The 24365-nt window shown below is 42.6% G+C and overlaps 1 protein-coding gene across 1 annotated transcript; it reads right to left on the bottom strand.

Annotated features, from left to right (window-relative positions):
• Positions 1 to 16754: 16754 nt before the first annotated feature.
• Positions 16755 to 17849, bottom strand: LOC124013329 (5-hydroxytryptamine receptor 4-like). Its single transcript, XM_046327603.1, has one exon. The coding sequence runs from the start codon at positions 17847 to 17849 to the stop codon at positions 16755 to 16757; it is 1095 nt and encodes a 364-aa protein (XP_046183559.1).
• Between the last annotated feature and the right edge of the window lie 6516 nt (positions 17850 to 24365).

Raw genomic sequence — 24365 nt, 5'->3', positions numbered from 1 at the left:
ACACTAAACAATACATGCATTGCGCTATAACAGTGACAAAGGGTGCCCACAAACTGTTATGGCCTACATAAAGCTGTCCCAACACCAGTCCCAACACCTTACCACTGCTACACCTGACTATCAGCGGAGCCTTGTCTGGCAGCGAAACAGTTCATTCAGCCTCATTTACTGCCTTTAAAAAAACATAGCTGATATGGCTGACTTGCTTAAACAAATGTGGTTTCTACTGACAATTGAGGTGTGTAAACTATGGCATAATGGGATGACAAGCGGATGATATTTACGATGTGTTTACAATACAGCGTTGGTGTCAATAGACCAAATTATTAGGGTGAGGCACATGTGTAGTAAGCTGTTAGTAGCCCATTGTGCACTTAGTATTACTTTCTTAGCTACAGTATATATATATATATATCTCCCTTGCATATTACATCATTTATACAGCAGCATACAATACATTTTTGGACTCACCTTGTGAAGGTGGCGCAGTGGTCCTTTGTGGGCAAATTTTGTCATCAAAGTCTGGCATTTTCTGGACTAATGGTGGGAACTCGGGGGAAAAAAAGCCACACTACTCCATTGAATAGCAGGCTAACGTTAGTGGTTGCTTTGCAATGCTTGCAGTTAGCCTCTGATTCCTTCCAAACGACCCATTGTTGAATTTGCGATTTCCAACTTGTAGGGTAATCTTTATGAACACCTTTTATCTATAAATTCTCTTCATTATTTCTCTTCATATGACAAGGGTTAAAAAGGGATTTGCCAGTAGATTGTGGTCTTGATTCATGATGATGACTGCTCACTAAGACATTAAAAGTAAGATGTTGACATGATCAGTACTATCAGAGCTATTGTACATATAACGTGAGTTGACATCATTGTATCTGTGGCCAATGACCTTGAGCCTTCTTGTAAGGACACTTGTAATATAACTCTATGGCCGGACCCAAAGGGCTGAAATGTCGGATGTCTACACTTACTAAGGACTTAAACTTGCCGATGACGTACTGTCCCTGTGAGTGACAGAACACCGCGACAATCACGGCGCAGAGCTCCTATTTTCTGCTGACTTGCCCCACCACCACAGAAAGCAGTGAGCTAGGCTGAAGCCCCTGCATTTTGGAGGTGCCTTACTCTAGAAAACAAAAACGAGACCAGGTGTGTATGCAGCTCTGTTAGCTGAATTATATATATTTTAAATGATTTGCAAACTGATATGTGACACGTATGAATGCTAAAATAACATGCCTTAACAGGCAAGCCCCCAATTGTTTTGTTAATATATTTCATTTATTTTTGCTAAAAATGTGGGGCTCAAAACATGTGGGGCTCTACCCCACCAGTCCTGAATGACGGGTCGCCACTGCACACCAAATATGCATTTGAACTATTATTGTACTGTACCTGTCATTCCCAGCAGGTGTCACTATTGGAAACTGCTATTTACCATTTACTGCAATGCCCTACCAGCTGCAATCCCTCACAATCACAATTCACTTCAAATTTCCATGATCACATCAAAGATAGCTTCTCTGACACCAATAGAGTAATAGTAGCACTACCCGAGTAGTATAACTACCACAGATGAGGGCAGAAAAGATGTTCCTTGTCTCTGTGTGTTATACACTAATACTGTACTAAGACACTACACCCTATACATTAAGAACACCTTCCTAATATAGAGTTGGTTGTCTAGGTCTTAATTGAAAGGAAAAATCAAAAACCTGCAGACACTAGGACCTCCATGGAATGAGTTTGACAGCCCTGATCTACACTGATCGAAGTAGATTTGATAAGTGACATCAATAAGGGATCATATCTTTCACCTGTATTCACCTGATCAGTCTCTGTCATGGATAGAGCAGGTGTTCATAATGTTTTGTAACCCCTCCCCATAAATATTAAGACAAAGAAAAGCACTAGACATAAATTATAGATTTGTGTCCCAAACAGCACCCTATTCCTTATATAGTGCAAAACTTTTGACCAGAACCCTACTGGGCTTATTGGGGGCTGGGGTGCCTTAAGTACTGTATGAGTCAGCCGCTGAGTGAGGGGCCCAGCCAAAATCTCTGCCGAGCTGACAATAACAAAATGGCCATACAAGCAATTACTCCAGACAAAGACTTCAGCTAAGAGGCTGTAGAGAGAGAGACAGAGAGAGAGAGAGAAGAGAGCGAGAGAGAGTTTCAAAGGTTAATTGTCATGTGCACTAGAATAGTGAAATGCCTTTCTTGCTTTCCCAACAATGACGTAATCGATATCAGTAGTACTATATAAAAAAAGTAAAGCAGAACATAAAAGAAGAACATGAGAAAGTAAAGTGAGCATTATAAAGGGTCAGTTCCAGGGTCAGTTCCAGGGTCAGTGCCAGGGTCAGTGCCAGGGTCAGTGCCAGGGTCAGTTCCAGGGTCAGTGCCAGGGTCAGTTCCAGGGTCAGTTCCAGGGTCAGTGCCAGGGTCAGTTCCAGGGTCAGTTCCAGGGTCAGTTCCAGGGTCAGTTCCAGGGTCAGTTCCAGGACCATATATACAATGTGCAGGAATACTGGAGTGGTAGGGCCAGATGTGACTAGTCATCAGGATATGATATAGTATATGATAAACAGAGTAGCAGCAGCATACAGTATATGATGATTGTATGTATGTATGTATGTATGTATGTATGTATGTATGTATGTATGTATGTATGTATGTATGTATGTATGTATGTATGTATGTATGTATGTATGTATGTATGTATGTATGTATGTATGTATGTATGTATGTATGTATGTGTGTGTGTGTTGTATGTGTGTGAGTGTTGAGTGAGTGAGTGAGTGAGTGAGTGAGTGAGTGAGTGAGTGAGTGAGTGAGTGAGTGAGTGAGTGAGTGAGTGAGTGAGTGAGTGAGTGAGTGAGTGAGTGAGTGAGTATAGAGTCAGTGCAAAAATAAAATAGAAGGGTCAATGCAGATAGTCTGTATAGCCATTTTGTCGTTTTAAAACTTAGGGATAGAAGTAGCATTTGGTGTCAGACTTGTTACTCGGGTATCGCAATTCACTTAATTTTTTTATTTTGGGGGGAGGGAACTCAGTCGAGGTCTCGGCTTACTGTTGTGAGTTAGAATAATAGAACAAGGTGCAATTTAGAAATTTGGTTGTGCAGTTTTTTTCTTGTTATGTCAGGCACCGATAGTTAGTCAATTAGCCCACGGCTATGGATGTGGGTACCCAGACCAGCAAGCAACTGCAGCCCCTCATGATGAGTTCCAATTTTTTGTGGCCCCCATCCCCATCAAAGTTGCCCATCCCTGGTCTATGGCTTCGGTGGCTGGAGTCTTTAACAATTTCCCGGGTCTTCCTTTCACACCGCCTGGGATGGCAACCTGGTCTTAGATCATTTCGTATTACTCTTTTTGTAAATCCGAGACACTGGTATTTATTAATTTTCAGATGTCCATCATCCATTTCATATGATATGTCACGATTTACAATTTGTGTGATATGTTATGAATTTGCAATATGTACAATGTGTTACAAATTTGTTAAATTAATGATATGTTACAACTTGCAATTTGTTGTGGCTAACATTAGCTAGGTGGCTAATGTTAGCTCGGCTCGGGGTTAGGGGTTAAGATTAGGAGTAAGGTTAAAGGGTTAATTAAGTAACTTTCTGTCCATACCAAACGTAACATATCATAATCATTTGAGTGTCCCAGATTAACGTTAACTACGTTACGTCTAGTCTATGAGACCAGGTTGGATATTGAGGTCCTGGATTGCAGGAAATTCGGCCCCAGTGATGTACTGGGCCGCCCAAGGGTGGTGCGGTTGCCATACCAACCAGTGATGCAGCCATTCAAGATTCTCTCAATGTTGCAGAGAGAGGGGTGGGGGGGGGGGCAGAGAGAGAGTGTGTTTGTGTGTGTGTGCGTACGCAGACTACTTGCTACGCGTGGGGGGAGGGGGGGGGGTCAGTCGGCATCATAAGTATTCACCCCCCTTGGAATGTTTCACATTGTTGCATGACCAAGGTTGAAACAGATTTATCATGATTTTCTTCATTGACACACACAATACTCCTTCATGTGAAAGTGAAAAGATAAGTATACGATGTCAACAAATGAATACAAATGAAATGACTAAAATAGAGTTCTTGCAGAAGTCTTCTCCCCTTTTGTTTAGGCAAGCCTAAATTAGACCAGGAGTCAACTTTGGAGTTTGACATGAGTTTAGCATGACTACCCCTTCCTCTGTCCCCAATACGTACATCATCTGTAAGGTCCTTCAGTCAGTATTGAATTTCAAGCACAGATTCAACTACAAAGACCAGGGACCTTTTCGAAAGCCTCAATAAGGGCAGTGATTGGTAGGTATATGGGTAACAATAACAAATCAGACATTGAATATCTCTTAAAGAATAGTCAAGTTAATAACTATGCTGTGGATGATGCATTAAACCACCCAGACACAATAAACAGCCATCCTTCTGAACCGAGTTGCAAGGACAGGAGGGAAACTGCTCAGGGATGTCACCATGAGGCCAATGGTGATGTTGAAACAGCTCCAGAGTTCAACGGCTGCGAAGGGAGAATACTGAGGATGGATCAACAGCATTGTAGTTACACCACAAGAATGATCTAAGTGACAGAGTGAAAAGAACAATACAAATACACAGAATATCAACATTCCAAAACATGCATCCTATATGCAAACAAGGCACTAAAGTAATACGGCAACAACAACACAAACAAGGCACTAAAGTAATACGGCAACAACAACACAAACAAGGCACTAAAGTAATACGGCAACAACAACACAAACAAGGCACTAAAGTAATACGGCAACAACAACACAAACAAGGCACTAAAGTAATACAGCAACAACAACACAAACAAGGCACTAAAGTAATAAGGCAACAACAACACAAACATGGCACTAAAGTAATACGGCAACAACAACACAAACAAGGCACTAAAGTAATACGGCAACAACAACACAAACAAGGCACTAAAGTAATACGGCAACAACAACACAAACATGGCAAAGAAATACACGTTTCAACATAAATGTAAAGCCTTATGTTTGGGGCAGATTCTACACAACGCATCACTGAGTAACTGCCTCCAAGCATGGCGGTTAGATGCATCAAGGTACGGGTAGTGTTATGATATGGGGGGGAAGGTTAGTGTTAGGACATAGACAAACACACTTCCACACTCCATTCCCCCAGGGGGCAGCAGCAATCTTGTCTAAATGCTGAGCCTGCTTGATAAGCACATCAGGTGTTTCCAATTAAAATAATCTGTCAAAGTGTTTTTGAGTTTTGGCGTACCTTTATTTATTTGTATTTATGTTTTGTCATCCTCTGAAAAAAATCATCATAAGCCTGAACTGTCCGACCAAGAGGTCAAGACGGAGCTGGCCCTAACTCTGTGAATTGCAACACAGTCCTCAAATACTGATTTCTCACAAAAATGCACACATTCATTCAGGTTAAAGGCCATGTAACTAGGCCTCGGAACCCTAGACAAAGCGAGTGCAACGATATCCGTGGGCTAGTAAATGGGTTTCGTAACAGTTTGCTTGACATCGACAGAGACTGCGGAGTGTAGGATGAAAAGAAACGGAGCTCAGCACAGGATAAATCCTAGCGGAAAACCTGCTTCAATCTGGTTGTCCCCAGACACTGGGAGAGGAATTCACCTTTCATCAGGACAATAACCTACAACACAAGGCCAAATCTACACCGGAGTTGCATATCACAAAGACAGTGAATGTTTTTAGCGCGTAAATTGAACGTTAATTCCCCTTTTTTTGCACTTTTCTCTGTGTGTATCCTGACCTTGAACATACTGTAAGCATGAGAAGAGCATGATATTCACCTGCTATTTGTTCTGGGTGGAGATGTAAGAAATGAAGGTGTGGTGGAGGTATGTCTACAGATACCTTGACTTAATTCCATCATAATTCCCCTACCTTTACACGAGAGGAAACCATGAATAAGGTCTCATGAATCGACCGGGTACCAAGTGGAAAAATCATCTACTTCATTTTTTTAAATGATAGAAATAGCAGCATTCCCCATGCACAACTTGATGATAACTATTGATAAGAGCTAGGTAAATGAGTTATCCATTTGGATAAGCCATATTTTACCTAATAATCTCTGGAGACAAATGTGAAACAAGTCACATGGCAGCAAAGCGTTTCAAAGTCTATGAAATGCTGTGCCATTAGGTAGAATTTAAATTGTACAGCCTTTGCCCATTCCTGCATGTTAAGTCTGGAATGTGTTAATTATAGGCTACCCCGACATTCTCCGTTTCCTATATCTATCATGTTAAATATATGCCACTATCAGTACTGACCGTCAGTAGGCCTAGTAATGTTTCATTTACCTTCATTTGTTTCCTCTGTATACACTGTCGCGGACATGTGGTTGTTGCTGAGGAACAGTGCTTAAAATGAAATAAAGAAATGTAGGCTAATTAAAATGTTATGGAGATGAGCACAGACTAAGCAGCAACAGTTTGAACCTGACACATGGCCCAATACTTGGCTGTGTCATCACACTGTTCCATGGTTAGTGCAGGCAATAGAGGAGAGTAATAGCCTACTATTGTTCGCTATTCTCCATATTATAATTATATGTACACGAATTGTCCTACATTACCATGGGTAATATATTTTCTGCGTAAAAAGCTTTCCATACATACTTCTCTAACCCCAAAATGTGCCTAAACTATCTACATCAGATTATTTTTTAAATCTACCTGTTGGTGTTGAAACGGAGATGAATATGCATATATTTAGAAGTCTTTCTTTCAATGAGCCCTATCGTCTGAGCCCGTTGTCTTGATGTATTCTAGTCTATCAACCAAATTCAAATGAAAGGTACACTGTTTTTAAAGGGATGGCTTAAGATAAATGTACTGAAAACCCTGCTGAATGAGAAAATGAGTTGTCCAGCAAATGGGAGGGTTTTCAGTGGTTGAATTATATTTATTCAGAGCGAGCAAGGGAACCACACCTGCAAAGCCCGTTACGCACCTTCATAAAGGTAAGTATGAATACAAGGTTCTTCTATATGGAATTATTTTAAGGAGGTCATACCAAGGAAGTATAAAAAAACATCAACACATTATTGGATGTAAAAGTATTTTTGTCCCTACTGCTATTAGCCCATACAAACGTATTGAATAACATATTCACTACATGGAACAACAGATAGTTCCAAAAAATGATCTAAAGGAAGTGTGTTCTGAAGTGCCTCTGTTTTTACTATTTTCTACATTGTGGATTAATAGTGAAGACATCAAAACAATTAAATAACCCATACGGAATCATGTAGTAACCAAAAAAGTGTTTAAGCCAATCAGTTGTGTCGTGACAAGGTAGGGGTGGCATACAGAAGATAGCCCTATTTGGTAAAAGACCAAGTCTATATTATGGCAAGAACAGCTCAAATAAGCAAAGAGAAACGACAGTCCATCATTACTTTAAGACATGAAGATCAGTCAATCCAGAAAAAAATGACTTTGAAAGTTTCTTCAAGTACGGTCGCAAAAACCATCAGGCGCTATGATGAAAGTGGCTCTCATGAGGACTGCCACGGGAAAGGAAGACCCAAAGTTACCTCTGCTGCAGAGGATAAGTTCATTAGAGTTAACTGCACCTCAGATTTCAGGCCATGAGTCCAAATTGGAGATTTTTGGTTCCAACCGCCGTGTCTTTGCGAGACGCAGAGGAGGTGAGCGTATAATCTCTGCATGTGTGGTTCCCATCGTGAAGCATGGAGGAGGAGGTGTGATGTGTGGGGGTGTTCTTCTGGTGACAAAGTCAGTGATTTATTTAGAATTCAAGGCACACTTAACCAGCATGGCTAACACAGCAATCTGCAGCAATACACCATCCCATCTGGTTTGGGCTTAGTGGGACTATCATTTGTTTTTCAACAGGACAATGACCCAACACACCTCCAGGCTGTGTAAGGGCTATTTGACCAACAAGGAGAGTGATGGAGTATTGCATCAGATGACCTGGTCTCCACTACCACCCAACCTCAACCCAATTGAGATGGTTTGGGATGAGTTGGACAGAAAAGTGAAGGAAAAGCAGCCAACAAGTGCTAAGCATATGTGGGAACTTCTTCAAGACAGTTGGAAAAGCATTCTAGGTGAAGCTGGTTGAGAGAATGCCAAGAGTGTGCAAAGCTGTCATCAAGGCAAAGGTGGCTACTTTGAAGACTCAAATCTAAAAATGTATTTTGATTTGTTTAACACTTTTTGGTTACTACATGATTCCGTATGTGTTATTTCATAGTTTTGATGTATGAACAATTATTCTAACATGTAGAAAATAGTAAACATAAAGAAAGACCCTTGAATGAGCAGGTGTGTCCAATTTTATGACTGGTACCGTACATGTTCCTGACAGTCTCACCGTTGCACAGAGGGTTGATATTAGTGTGTAGCCCAAGAGGTTTAGACACTACAAACAGAAGTTAGCGAGTCTTCTGACATTGTGGAAGTCGTAGACCAAAAACCATTGTGTTTGTGAGAGTCTCATCTCTCCATAGAGGGGTCATAATAGTTTGTAAGCCAAACCGTTCGGAGACTACAGACGGTTTTGTGAGAAGACCAATTTTCGGGATGTCTCATGGTCTGACAAACACAGCTTTAGCTCTGCCACCGCTTTAGCTCTGTCAGCTCCATCACCGCATCCCTTAATTGCAGTCAGACTGCAGTATACTGTAACTGCAGTACACTGCACTCTAACTGTTGGAGTGCAGTATAACTGCAGTATGCTGCAATTACTGTGTCCAAAATACCACAGTCGACTGCAATATTACTGCAGATTCAAAACTACAATCTTTTTTTTGTAAGTTGCCATGCCATACTTCATATGTAGGTGAATATCTCTGCAGGAATGACGACAGGATTGCCAGTGTTACTTTGTATCCAAATCAATGGCCTGTGACAGTGCAAGGGTTTTGCCACTGTCTGGTGGTCAAGCATAGGCAGGGGCTCCAAGGAAAGTAAGGGGATAAGCCACAGGAAAAAGGAGCGCGGTGCAAACAAGAAGGCTTTTGAATAGAATTTTAACCCCCAGCTGAAACTTGGCCTTTCAAGGCAGTCTGCAGTTCTTTGGACCACTGCTTTGGAAAAAGTTGGACATCCACCTGAGTTAGCAAACATTTTGAACAAAGCAAAACAAAACCTAGCTCTGTCGGAGCTCTACAGAGTTCCACTTTTAAACATCAAAACAAAAAGCGTATTAGTAGCAAGTAACATTAGCAAAGCACAACAGTGAGAATCAAGAACTTCTGCTCACCATAGACTGACGTTCACTGGACTGCTCTGCCTAGCTAGTCGAGTGAGATCTGCACACCTGGAAGGTATTGACCGGCTAACGGCCAAACCCTGATCCGTCTCAGCTGTGGCTTGTTTGTCTAGTGGGAGGTGTGGTACTGTAGCTGAGGGTGCAGCCTTTTGTTGCACGCATGTGCACACAGGCATGCACACACTAATGCACACACGCACACACACATTTTAGTTTGTCCCACACTGAATCACACACACAGCCTTGAAAGAATGACATAATTCTGTTTTCAAACCATCTGTTCTCCAATTTTTCCCTGACTGGTTATAAATGTCAGCTAGCTAGCTGAACTAGCTAACTAGATAGCTTGCTAGCTGCCTGGTAACCATGGTAATAGGAGTCTTCTTCTGATTACTGATTGGCTACGTTATCACAACGGCATACTATTTTTAATAAACAATTGCCTACATTACTAACACTAACTACAACTAACACTAATAATACATTACTACTGTAGTTACGACATTGTGCATTCGGAAAGTATTCAGACCCCTTCCCTTTTCCCACATTTTGTTACATTACAGCCTTATTCTAAAATGGATTAAAAAAAATAATAATCGTCATCAATCTACACACAATACCCCATATTGGAAAAGCGAAAGAGAGGTGTTAGACACTTGTGCAAATGTATTACAAAAAAAACAGAAGTACTGTATTTACATAAATATTCCATACCCTTTGCTATATAAGGTCACACAGTTGACATTGCATGTCAGAGCAAAAACCAAGCCATGAGGTCGAAGGAATTTTCCTCAGAGCGCAGAGACAGGATTATGTCGAGGCACAGATCTGGGGAAGGGTACCAAAACATTTCTGCAGCATTTAAGGTCCCCAAGAACACAGCGCCCTCCATCATTCTTAAATGGATGAAGTTTGGAACCATCAAGTATCTTCCTTGAGTTGGTCGCCAGGCCAAACTGAGCAATCGGGGGAGAAGGGCTTTGGTCAGGGATGTGACCAAGAACCTGATGGTCACTCTGATAGAGTTCCAGAATTTCTGTGGAAATGGGAGAACCTTCCAGAAAGACAACCATCTCTGCAGCACTCCACCAATCAGGCCTTTATGGAGAGTGGCCAGACGGAAGCCACTCCTCAGTAAAAGGCACATGGAGTTTGCCAAAATGCACCTAAAGGACTCTCAGACCATGAGAAACACTAATCATTGGTCTGATGCAACCAAGATTGAACTCTTTGGACTGAACAGCGTCTGGAGGAAACCTGGCACCATCCCTACGGTGAAGCATGGTGGTGGCAGCATCATGCTGTGGGGATGTTTTTCAGTGACAGGGTCTGGGAGACTAGTTAGAATTGAGGGAAAGATACACGGAATAAAGTACAGAGAAATCCTTGATGAAAACCTGCTCCGGAGCGCTCAGGACCTGAGTGTGGGGGTGATGGTTCACCTTCCAACAGGTCAATGACCCTAAGTGCACAGCCAAGACAACGCATGAGTGGCTTTGGACAAGTCTCTGAATGTCCTTGAGTGGCCCAGAGCTCAGACTTGAACCTGATCGAACATCTCTGGAGAGACCTGAAAATAGCTGTGCAGCAACACTCCAAATACAGGTGTGCCAAGCTTGTAGCGTCATACCCAAGAAGACCCAAGACTGTAATCGCTGCCAAAGGTGATTCAACAAAGTACTGAGTAAGTAAAGGGTCTGAATACTTATGTAAATGTGATATATCCAGGCCGAATCACATCCAGCTGTGATTTGGAGTCGGCTAGGGATAGGCTGTCATTGTAAATAAGAAATTGTTCTTAACTGACTTGCCTAGTGAAATTAAATTAAAATATATATATTTTTTGTAAATTAGCAAACATTTCTAAAAAGTTATGGGGCATTGTGTGTAGATTGATGAGGGGGGGGGACAATTTAATACATTTTAGATTAAGGTTGTAACATAAACAAACATGTGGAAAAAGTCAAGGGGTCTGAATACTTTCCAAATGCACTGTGCATGTCCATGGTGTAACCAAATGCAGTAAACCACTCATTATAATCTCACTAGTAATCCCTAAGGATTTAGTACGATTTACATGTGACTTTACTGACTAATTTAACTGGTGCAACACAGCTGTAGGGTGGTAACCTACTGTGTTATAACATCAACTATTACCCAGTCTAGGAGGTTCATCCCCCATCAGAGCTTGTTTTGATGTTTCTTGCAGACTAAAACAGCCATAACAAATGATCCTCTATCAGAACATATCAGCCAGACTCATCAAACAGCCTATATAACCTTTCACAGGGAGAGAAGTTTCATTTTCCTTTTCCTCTTCCAAATCACCAATCCCATGCAGGGAGAACTGTTGTTATCACAATAATCATCCAAGCGAGGGCAGATTGGGAAGTCCAGGAGGACACGTGTTTTAACGCCTCTCAAAGGCTTCCCGCTGCGATGAAATAGGGTAGGGTCCTTTTCAGGGCAAGTTATGGGAAGAAACATTAGAATCATGGAACGTTTTGATCATTTTCTAGTGAGAAGGTAAACCATATGCAGTTACACGTCAGGTTGTGTATTTGTTAACATGGGAAATATGTATTCCTATTCTTCTCGTCTCCCTCACACAAGCCAGATCTCAAGACTCTTTGCCACAGATGAAGGATTGAGAAGCAAATCTGAAATATGTGTGTGTGATGTGCCTGTGTGCATGTGTGTGTGCATGTGTGTGCATGGGTTCTTCCTGTTGCACCTCCAGATGACTAATCCACCTGAGGTGTGTGTGAGATGTGAATCTCTCTGGGCGTAAACAGAAAGCACTCAGCATGACAAAGCTATGCTTCAAGTCACAATCTGTCTCTCCACTCCCCCTGGTTCTGCCATAAATATATATCCTGTAAAATTCAACGAAATGTTCCAAAAATTATATCACTCAGTATTCTGCTTGAAGGATATCTTTTTTTCTTGGCTGTTTCCAATGTTGGTCAGGATCTGATTTAGTTGTGGTTCATCTGGTCTCTAAAAGAAAGTGGAGACTCACTTTGTTAGAATAGAGAGAACGTTTGGGAGATGTGTTTTTGGACAAAGTACATAGAAGTACACAGGTGGAATTTCCTTTCTCATCTCGTTCTATTCCCTCTTTTCATTCTTCACATTGTTATTCACTTACACCCTCTCCTTTTCTCCTCTTCTCCCACTCTCCTTCTCTCTCCTTGGCATGGACCTGAAGTCCATCCTCTCCCTTATTATTCTTATTTGGCACGGCCAGCCTGGCTGGTGCCAGTGCTTGACCCTGTCTATCCAGTCACAGGGAGTAATCATTTCATAAGCACCATTTAATCAAAACATAACCATATTTCAGATTCTATTTTCGCCCCGGCTATTTCCTCGAACAAATATGTCCTGAGAGGCAATCTAAACCCAAGTGTTTATACCGTGTGTGTGTGCATGTGTGAGTGCATGTGTGTGTGTCTGTGCATACTGCTTTATTACAGCAATCAATTTGAAACTAGTTAGTAATGGGTCCACACTTGGCAGGGGACACATCGCACATTCATGGCCAAGTCATAGAGAGACAATCCTCTTATTATAAACTAAGTTGCGCCAAATTACTTCTGTGTGCTTCTCTCTTCTCTAATCAACACGATAGTCGGTAGTGAGAAGAACTCTATGCAAACAGAGTGTGGACAGTATCCTCATTATAAGGTGACTATATTAAAACTTTCATCAGAGTTGTGTACAAGGTTATTATAGTAAATAAAAACTGATACGAAAACCAATCATGAAAAAAATACTTAGTAAACTGAAATAAAATAATTAACAAACCTCTTTGAATAAACTAAAACTATACTATACTATTATCTTTGACTCCAAAAAAACAAACATTTTTTAAGTGTATTTTTTTATTTCACCTTCATTTAACCAGGTAGGCCAGTTGAGAACAAGTTCTCATTTACAACTGCAACCTGCCCAAGATAAAGCAAAGCAGTGCGAGACAAAGAACAACACAGAGTTACACATGGAATAAATGTATAGTCAATAACACAATAGAAAAAAATCTATATACAGTGTGTGCAAATGGCGTGAGGAGGTAAGGCAATAAATAGGCCATAGTAGCGAAGTAATTACAATTCAGATAATTAACACTGGAGTGATAGATGTGCAGATGATGATGTGCAAGTAGAAATACTGGTGTGCAAAAGAGCAGAAAAGTTAATAAAAACAATATGGGGTAGGTAGATTGGATAGGCTATTTACAGATGGGCTGCAGCGATCGGTTAGCTGCTCAGATAGCTGATATTTAAAGTTAGTGAGGGAGATATAAGTCAACATAAGCTATTTTTGCAATTCGTTCCAGTCATTGGCAGCAGAGAACTGGAAGGAAATGTGGCCAAAGTGGGTATTGGCTTTGGGGATGACCAGTGAGATATACCTGCTGGAGCGCGTGCTACGGGTGGGTGTTGTTATGGTGACCAGTGAGCTAATTAAGATAAGGCAGAGCTTTACCTAGCCAAGACTGAAAGATGACCAGGAGCCAGTGGGTCTGGCGATGAATATGTAGCGAGGGCCAGCCGACGAGAGCATACAGGTCGCAGTGGTGGGTGGTATATGGGGCAATGGTGACAAAATGGATGGCACTGTGATAGACTACATCCAGTTTACTGAGTAGAGTGTTGGAGGCTATTTTGTAAATGACATCGCCAAAGTCGAGGATCGGTAGGATAGTCAGCTTTACGAGGATATGTTTGGCGACGTGAGTGAAGGAGGATTTTTTGTGAAATAGGAAGCCGATTCTAGATTTCATTTTGGATTGGATTTGTTTAATATGAGTCTGGAAGGAGAGTTTACAGTCTAGCCAGACACCTAGGTATTTGTAGTTCTCCACATATTCTAACTCAGAACCGTCCAGAATAGTGATGCTAGAAGGGCGGACGGGTGCGGGCAGCGATTGTTTGAAAAGCATGCATTTAGTTTTACTAGCGTTTAAGAGCAGTTGGAGGCCACGGAAGGAGGGTTGTATGGCATTGAAACTCGTTGGAGGTTTGTTAACACAGTGACCAAAGAAGGGCCAGATGTATACCGAATGGTGCCGTCTGCGTAGAGGTGGATCAGTGAATCACCCGCAGCAAGAGCGGCATTGTTTATATATTCAGAGAAAAGGGTTGGCCCGAGGATTGAACCCTGTGGTACCCCATAGAGACTGCCAGAGGTCCTATGAGGTACAACGGGCCCTCCGTATTGACACACTGAATTCTATTTGAGAAGTAGTTGGTGAACCAGGCGAAGCAGTAATTTGAGAAACCAAGGCTGTTGAGTCTGCCGATAAGAATACGGTGATTGACAGAGTCGAAAGCCGTGGCCAGGTTGATAAAGATGGCTGCACAGTACTGTCTTTTATCGATGGCGGTTATGCTATCGTTTAATACCTTGAGCGTGGCTGAGGTGCACCCGTGACCGGCTCAGAAACCGGATTGCACAGCGAAAAAGGTACGGTGGGATTCGAAATGATCAGTGATCTGTTTATTAACTTGGCTTTCGAAGACTTTAGAAAGGCAGGGCATGATGGATATAGGTCTGAAACAGTTTGTGTCTCGAGTGTCTCCCCCTTTGAAGAGGGGGATGACCGCGGCAGATTTCCAATCTTTAGGGATGTCGGACGATACAAAAGAGAGGTTGAACAGACTGGTAATAGGGTTTGCAACAATGGCTGCGGATAATTTTAGAAAGAGAGGGTCCAGATTGTCAAACCCCTTTGATTTAAAATAAAATAAAACCCAACATGAATTATGTTTATTTTTAGTTTTAGTTCGAATTTGGCCAAAACTCTAAATGGGGTTTTCAAGCTTTTTTGATCATTTTCAAGCAACTGAATCTGGCGGGTTAATGTGGCCAGGAGATGGCGATGTTTCAAAAATGCCTAGCTTGTGCATCACTGTCACTAGCGATCACCTACTAAAAGATCAAAAAACCTCTAGGTGGCTAACTTGAATTATTCTTATATGAAAATCACCATATTTTTTTGCACCAGTCTCGGCGCTATTCCTTTCAAATCCAAGTCACATTAAGATAAATCCCAAATGTGCGAAGAGACTGGTGAACCAACATGTCAAATTTGGCCTTCGTTAGCAACCAATCATCTCCCACAACACTTTCCCCCTAGCCCTCCACCTTACACTAGCACAAGCACAAAGCCATGCCTCGCAGTTGTGTGATTTGATGATACTTTACTCAAGGTCAATCCCATAGAATTCTATGGTCAGCCCCACTAAGGGTAACTTTGAATCGTTATTGTACCAGGCTTATATGCGCTGTGAGCAATAGCCTGGGGACAAGGTTACATTAAGATTGACTTTATAATTTAAACTTCGCCTAACCTTAGCTCTCAAGAACCCAGGGATATACAGTCATAGGGTTCTAATTTGAACAATTGAACACAGAGGGGCCTACATGTACAACTGTACAGACGCCGTGCCTACAAGTTGATAATCACTGCGTTCAATATGGAAACATCAGAAATTCTACTTTCATATCAGCCCAAAAGTATTTTACAAATACATTTTAACACAGATTCCCACTGAGGATTTTTGAGCTAATGGAAACGTGGGAGGGAACCAAAAAAAAACTGGTCGGCCCAAAGCTGTGTTACACAAAAGAAACTACTGTGGAAATCTGTGGTAAAACTGTAAGTGTATCTTTTTCATTTGTAAAGTTATTTTTGGATGATAATCAAGTTGAGCATTCAGTCAAGGATCAATTGTTTCTAGATAGATCATTTCACACTTGACCAAATCACCACAGCTAACTGAAACTAAACTGAATTCGAAATAAAAATCAAAAAACTAATAGAAATACAAGAAAAATATCAAAAACTACAATAACCTTGGTTATGTACATCATTATATATTATAATGACGTCAATCATCATAGAAAACCCAAACACTTAATCGAGTAACCAATTCAGACAAGCAGACATGACAATATATTTTGGATTGCTGAGGTTTTCAGAAATACAAAAGAAGAGCCAGACATTGTATTTATTTACAAACTAGAACAACATTTGCTGAAGAGTAATTCACTTCTTTCTTTCTTAAATATAATTTATTTCTCTTTTTTTAATGTATAACTGCTACCAAAATACAATGTTTATTTGCACCCTGTCATTTGAGTGTTTTGCAGTTCAATCTTGTGTTTATTTCAGTTTTGTCCCTCAGAAATGCACATATTGTTTTAAATGTCAATTCCTTCATCAGTCAGGGGCTTAATTCTCTCTAATATAACAATAACAACTTCATCCCTTAAATTGTCCTCTACCTATACACAATTAACCGGTATTGAAGCATTTTAAAAGTCTCCAATCTCCTATTGGTTGTCTGTGTGTCCCGTTGCCCTCTTTCTTGGCGTGTGATAGGTCGATGCCACGTCCAGGTGTGGAGTGTTACATTTCTAGTCTCCTATTGGTTGACCTTGCGTTCGTTGCTCTCTTTTGATAAGTCCATACCCGGTGAGGAGCTCGACAGACATATCCGACATCCCATAATCATCATAAACGCCCTACGGAAGGATCTATTGAAGAACCCATACAAGAACGGGTTAAGCGACGAGTTAACGTACCCCAGCCACAGGAAAAACTCCCACACCTCCACCGCTGTGCTGTAGTCGATGAAGGGATCCACGATGTTGACGGTGAAGAAGGGAAGCCAGAAGAGTAGAAAGACCCCCATGATGATCCCTAGGGTCTTAGCTGCCTTCCTCTCCCTCCTCATGGCGTTGCGGTGCCTCTGCTTCTTGCTGGAGTCCTTGCCCACCCCGGCCGAAAACTGGCTCTCCATGGCGCTGATCTGCATGGCCTGCCGCTTGGCCGCCTTGTAGATCTTCCAGTAGGCCGCCAGCATGACACCCATGGGCAAGTAGAAGGCCACCAGGGAGGCCATGACGGCGTAGACGCGGTTGACCAGGAAGACGCAGGCGTCCTCGGGCGGCATGGGCACCATGTTCACCCCGGCCTTGTGGAGGCCCAGCATGATGGGACCGAAGGAGATGAGTAACGGGACGGCCCAACAGACCACGATCAGGAAGGCTACCCGGCCCTGGGACATTTTCAGGTGGTAGACCAAGGGGTTACACACGGCATAGTAGCGGTCGAAGGCAATGCAGCTGAGGTGGAAGATGGATGCGGTGCACAGCATGACGTCCAGGCTGGAGTGGACCCGGCAGAAGAGGGCGCCGAAGAGCCAGCAGCCCTCCACGGTACGCACCATGCTGTAGGGCATGACCACCAACCCCACCAGGCAGTCGGCCACCGCCAAGGACATGACGAACGAGTTGGTGGGCGACTGCAGCTGCTTGTAGTAAGCGATGGCCAAGACCACCAGGAAGTTGCCCACCACCGTGCACAAGATGCCTGCCGTAAAGAAGGCATACAGGATTACCCGGGATGCCTGGTGCCTCGACGACGTAGCACAGAAGTTCTTCAGGTTGCCATGGAGAGAAGAAAGGTTGGCATCACCATCCAGATCCTCGGGCCATCCCAAACTGGTATTATCCATGGCTTGGTCTTGTTCTGTCAAAATACACACAACATCTATGATGTGAACGTTTTGGCATGATTTAGCAGTATAGTCAGACAAAACAGAAAGTACTGCCCCTGTGAGCATTCCGTATGCTCAAACAATCTTATCAACACAAACAAACCACCCAGAATTATGTTGGTTCTGCTAAATCCATCCCTCTCCGAGGCACTTCATCGATAGTTAAACCTTAAATTGTGTGTTTTTAGCCTGGCAGAAGAAGCTAAAAGTACTGGCGCCGGGTTCCTATCTGGACGGCAATCTCCCTGGTGATCTATCTGAGGAAAACCAACTCTCTCTCTCTCTCTCTTCTCTCTCTCTCTCTCTCTCTCTCTCTCAGCCTCCCCAGCACAAAGGAAATGAAAAATGAACGATGTTGGCAAATCTTATTCGAAACAATCAAACAGCGAGACACATCCCAGTAAACATGCTCACACTGGCATGATGTAATGCGCCTTTGCTATTTAATAGGAATTATTCATTCTTTTTTTATACAACTTAATTAAATACATCAATTCAGTGGGTCATTTTCCGCAACAACTAAGAGCGTCAAAGCGCGAGGCACAACTTTCTCTTCTGTTTTGGTGCCATGGCTACCACGGTATGAACAGCATGAAGCGAGCCCATGCACATGGACAGATACACGCACAGAGAGCGAAGTCTTGAATCTCACTCATCTCAATATCTGCAGTGCTGCTTGTGGCAAAGTCATTTTGCTGAGTCTACCTATAAGTTTCTCATATATATATATATTTTTTTAAACCTTTATTTAACTAGGCAAGTCAATCAAGAACAAATTCTTATTTTCAATGACGGCCTAGGAACAGTGGGTTAACTGCCTGTTCAGGACAGAACGACAGATTTGTACCATGTCAGCTCAGGGATTTGAACTTGCAACCTCTCGGTTGCTAGTCCTCCACTCTAACCATATGCACTTAAGTTTTTTTTAAGTAAGATGACTTCATCATGGGCAGTGTACAAGAATTTTAAAAATGTATCCGTCACACAACAGAACACTTAAACTGGAATGACACTCTCAAAAAGAACTGTGTTCAAACCACCCCCACCAATTATTCTAAAGAGTCCCCGCCTTTAGCTGGGCTTGGTGTGGGCTAGCCCCTGTTGGACTGGTGTGGGCTAGCCCGTTGGGCTGGTGTGGGCTAGCCCCTGTTGGGCTGGTGTGGGCTAGCCCCTGTTGGACTGGTGTGGGCTAGCCCCTGTTGGGCTGGTGTGGGCTAGCCCCTGTTGGGCTTGGTGTGGGCTAGCCCCTGTTGGGCTGGTGTGGGCTAGCCCCTGTTGGACTGGTGTGGGCTAGCCCCTGTTGGGCTGGTGTGGGCTAGCCACTGTTGGGCTTGGTGTGGGCTAGCCCCTGTTGGGCTGGTGTGGGCTAGCCCCTGTTGGGCTTGGTGTGGGCTAGCCCCTGTTGGACTGGTGTGGGCTAGCCCCTGTTGGGCTGGTGTGGGCTAGCCCGTTGGGCTGGTGTTGGATTGCAGGGGGCTAGCTCGAGCTTGGCTGGTGTGGACTTGGTGTGTGCTAGCCCATGCTCACCTTGCTCATCTACCCACATGGGGCCAATGGGGTCATGTTTGCTGGGATGATGCCTATGTAAGACTCGAAGGCGGCCATTTTGGAAAACTGTCAAGCACAATGCAAAAGAAAGCACTTTGTTTGACCTTCCCTAGGCTCCCTTTTCCCCAGTGGAACCTGCAAGAATATTCCCCTGTGGATACAGCTGTCATCAGTTCTGTTGGAATGGAACTGTCCAGCAGGAAACATAATCACACACTGTGACAGATAGACATTCATAACATTGTACACCTTTCAACTGAACCCTTTGAGTGACCCATTTAACCATGGCACAAAGCAGTATACTCCTTTCTCTCCTGAACATAACTGATGCTTGCAGGGTGTTCTGGGGATTTCCTATCTGGCTGGTTGGAATACCACCTTGTTAGTGGTCAAGTATGGTGTCCATATCAGAATAGCATCTGTCCAGAAACTGTTCTAATGTGTCCACTATACTCCTGAAAGGGGCTGATTGAAAGCAGGGTGAGCACTGCTTTGCTGTTGCAGTGATAATGTCTAATCTGCTAGGCATTATCATGCACAGTGAACGTAATATTACTCAGATGGGCGTTTGGTACGCAACTCATCGAGTGACTGCGGTAGGAAAGCAGCAGCTGGAGGTGTTCATTGTTTGGGAGACTAAAGCAGAGGAAGCATAGAGAAACGGTTCTGGTTCAGTAAGAATAGCTTTTTAATTAACACCAAAGGGACTGTAGTGCTGTAATGAGGGGAAAGGGAAGGGGGCCGCGTGAAGCAATATCCCCTGCTCCTGTCAGTCACACTGACATGTCAAAACAAAGGCCTTCGTCATCCTCATCATCTTTACCACGGTCACGATACTTGTGAATATTCTTGCCGCTACTACCATCATTATCATCAACAACACTGTCATTCATATTCTGGTCATCTTAGTCCTCATCGTTGTCATCATTCTCATGGGCAGAATTCACGCTTTTACGAGAGAGCAAATAGCAGGAAGGAACACCATTCCTCTCATCTTATGACAGTTGACCTGATTCTACCAGATAGTTCTCACCTTTCCGTATTTATACTTAAAAACAAGCAACTCCACATAACCTACTTATATCGGCTCTGCAATGAAACAGAATCTAATCAAAGTTCAATTCCCGGGACCACCCATACGTAGAATGTATGCACACTTGACTGTAAGTCGCTTTGGATAAAAGCGTCTGCTAAATGGCATATATTATTATTATTATTATTCTCGGCCTGACACAGAATGTCTCGTCTCAAATGTCAATATATTCCCTATATAGTGCACACATTTGACTAGGGCCCCACACCACTATAAAGAGTGTAGGGTGCCCTTTACTATGCAGACAGACAATGTCTGTGGGACAATTAATGGGACAAGCAGTTCGATTTGGATTGTCCCAGACTCCACATTTTTCAGAGAGTTTAATCTCCACTAAACTCGATGTGTTGGCTCTTTCCAGTGCATGATGGGTTTTTGGGAGTTTTGGACATTGGTTCAATGGATCAAGGGCCACGATGGATCTCGGGTCGATGTGATTACAGAAATATGTTATGTTATCCCAACTTCACAGACAGACAGACTCCACACAGTGCACACACACACACACAAACACACACACCAACCCACACACAAACACCTTCAACACACAGTATGAGTACAAGCTAAAATAATAACTCTACCCAGTGCACATAGGGTTGCTTGTTGCTTCTGCTCTTCTAAGAAGGGGGCGTGTGAACAGACACAGACAGACAGAACACGCTGCCCACTACTGAGTGGTCAAGAGGGGAGGGCAGAACACATCAGAACACAGGAGCAGGGAATGTGTGTGGGTGTTTGTGCGTGTCTTTCTGTGAGGTTAGAAGAACGTGTGTGTGACAGAGAGAGAGCCTGTCTTCCTCAACAGGATCTCATACTTTCGATGTAATATGGATTGAACATCTATTTTTGACTCGTTCATTTTGTGTGGTTACAGGATAAGAACAGAAACTGAGTCATTGAACACTGGTCACCTTAATCATGTTTATACTGTATTCTAGTCATGGCTCATCCTATATAACTACTGCTGTACACCTTTTCTATTCAAATACTGTCCATACTGTCTAAACACACCATTATATACATATACACAAACAAATATATATATATATATATATTCTGCACTTAGATTCATCTTGATTCTAAACAACTCAAAGAGTTAAGTTTTACAGTAGGTATTAAATTCTGAGTGGTTAAAAGGTTAGGACTATTACTTTGAAGTTTCAAATGAACTGCGGCGGTATAGTGTTCTAAGCATCCTTCTTCGACTCCGAACACCACGAGTTGAGTGCCGAAGAAGGCCTATATCGATGTCCTCTAGACCTTTCCAGACTCCAAAATCGCTGTCTATCTGTGGCGATCAGGCTGGTCTTCCTGTCTATCGAGTGTTGTGTCCATATATCTGCATCATTTGAGAATCACTGCAGAGAGGATTTGATGCAACGTTGCTGACAACCACCAACATTAAACATTTACTTTCCATGACCAGAGGAGTGCAACACAGTTAGTCTATATAAAACCCATAATAGCATGAAGCTCAATAAAATCCATTGGAGTGGACGGCACATAGCTCCCCACTCTAATCGATTTTGGATGTCCTCTATTTGTTTAGCTTCTACCTCTTATCTAATCATTACTAATGACTGACACTTGTCGTTTCCTTCTCATCCCTTTTAATCTATCCACACATTCAAAAGCAGAGGGATTGTATGTTGGGATTGTTCATTAGGGTGCAGCATTTCAAAAGATTGTGCAACGGAAGACGTATCTTCCCATTTCAGCCGAGTTTCTTCTGTTTTGTGCCTTGTGAAAAAGACCTTGGAGTGGAGTTAGCCTATTGCACTTTTGAGTCATGTTATATTTGTACGAGCCCTCCTATGGCATTATCTAAAGTAAGCAGATTCACTTCTCTTTCTATTGGAAGTGAGGGGTTGCTCCAAATTGTCTAGCAGTATATTTATCATTACTGTAAATCCATCATTTATCATTTTGAGAGTATCACTTGATATCTTTGTCAGAAGGGTAGCATGTGAGTTTAGTAATAATTGCAAATTATTAATTCAAATGAATCCTAATTTGACTCCTGGCCGGTTTATAGGAGTTTTATTACTTTCAGTGCTGACAGATTTATCACAGATTAAAAATGCTAGATGTTCACCAGGGGTCAATTCACATGTATGGCTGTGGATTGTGTATTTAATTGTGGAAATGTGGAAACTGATACTGATATAAACTGGGACTGGACTAAATTTACAATGTAGAAAATAATATTGTCACTGCTCAAAAACGGCATGTTATGCCACAGTGAGAAAAAGACAGTGAACCTAAGCAAGACAATGGCAAAGCACACATAACACAACATGTCTAACCAATGTGAAAAATGGTTTACTAAAGAGCTACTGATATTGTTATCAAACGTATAATAAAGCTGTAAACTGTAACTTTGCACATTCATCCAAATGTATTTTAATTTGCCGGATCTAACCAGCCGGCTAATTTTCATCTGCACTCGAAATTGAGTCAAATTATTCAAGATACCATCTGTAGTCAATAGAGATGAATTCCAATTCATCCAACTCTTGATGTGAAAATGTTTTATCTACAAAAGAATGCCTGGCACAAACACCTTTTTTAAAGAAAACAGGAAAAGCGTGAAAGCACATTAAGGAACGATAGTACTCACCTGTGATTGAGACAGTTGGTCGTCCGTCCTCATTTCACATCACAGGACAACGAGTCTGGTTCCTTTCCTATCGCTCATCTCTCATCATGATGAAGGGATGAGGAGATGCGGAGGTGTGTATCGCTCTAATGAAAGGCACTAATCAAGGTAAACTAAGACAGTCCCCTGTCATCATACACAAAAGGGTGGATGGGTAACAAAAAGGGAGGTGGTCTCGGGGAAAGGCAGGGTTGGGCATTGTGATGCTAATACTGACACTTGTCTCTCACTTTCATCCCTCTGTTAAAGACACCTTCGCTACATCCATGACTCTATCAGCTTGATTCTACCAGAGGATAGGAACGACTCACATACTGTGCAAGACTACTACCCACAAGACTATATTAGCCCGCAGAGATAAAGCCAAGGCATTAACTCTGGGAGCCAATGCAAGTCTTCAGGTCTCAGGCAAGGTTACTCTTCACTTGAGTGTGGTTCCAAACCACCCTGTTACATGAGCATAAGTGCATAGTGGGTGACTACCTGAGCATCTGATAGGTACCTACCATCCCTACTAGACAAGGGCTGTGTTCCAAATAGCATCCTAATATCCACTACCTTTGACTATGGCCCGGGTCAAAAGCAGTGCATAATTTAGGGAATAGGGTGCCTTTGGTACGCACCCTGGCTCTCACGCTCTTCTTTCATCTCCCCAGTAATGCATTAAAGTGGAGCCAATTTCCCCACCCCTATTCTACATACCTGGGTTCTCTAGCTCAGCCAGGGATGGGGACCACTTTCTGTCTCAAGTGTAGCATGGTGGATGTATTTGAATTAATTAACCATGCTGGGAGTTTTTTAATTAAGCAGGGATAAAAAGGCCTTGTTCGCTTGCCCAACTAGTGTTTTTTCAGACCAGTCATTCATATGTGTAATGTGAGTGTTTCCGTCCGCAGCGGAGAGGAGAGGAAAGGTGAGGAAGAGAGGAGCGACGGTCGGCGGGCACATCTGTTGCTTTTGAAAAGGAAGGACGTGGTTGGATTCTTGGGCGATTTGTTATGCTCACTCAAGAGGGTTTAATTGGCCTGGCTGTTTAATCGAGAACATGATCACGCATACTATTATAGGAAGAGGCAGCATGAGGGTTATGGTGGGGCAGAATATGTTTTAATGTTGTCAATATGCAACTGATGTAACAGAGGCGAGTCGGTGGAGTAAACCATGCTCAAGTAAC

Source organism: Oncorhynchus gorbuscha, linkage group LG24 (assembly GCF_021184085.1).
Source record: "Oncorhynchus gorbuscha isolate QuinsamMale2020 ecotype Even-year linkage group LG24, OgorEven_v1.0, whole genome shotgun sequence".
In the NCBI taxonomy this organism is placed as follows: Eukaryota; Metazoa; Chordata; class Actinopteri; order Salmoniformes; family Salmonidae; genus Oncorhynchus; species Oncorhynchus gorbuscha.
This window is presented reverse-complemented; position numbering and strand designations above follow the sequence as displayed.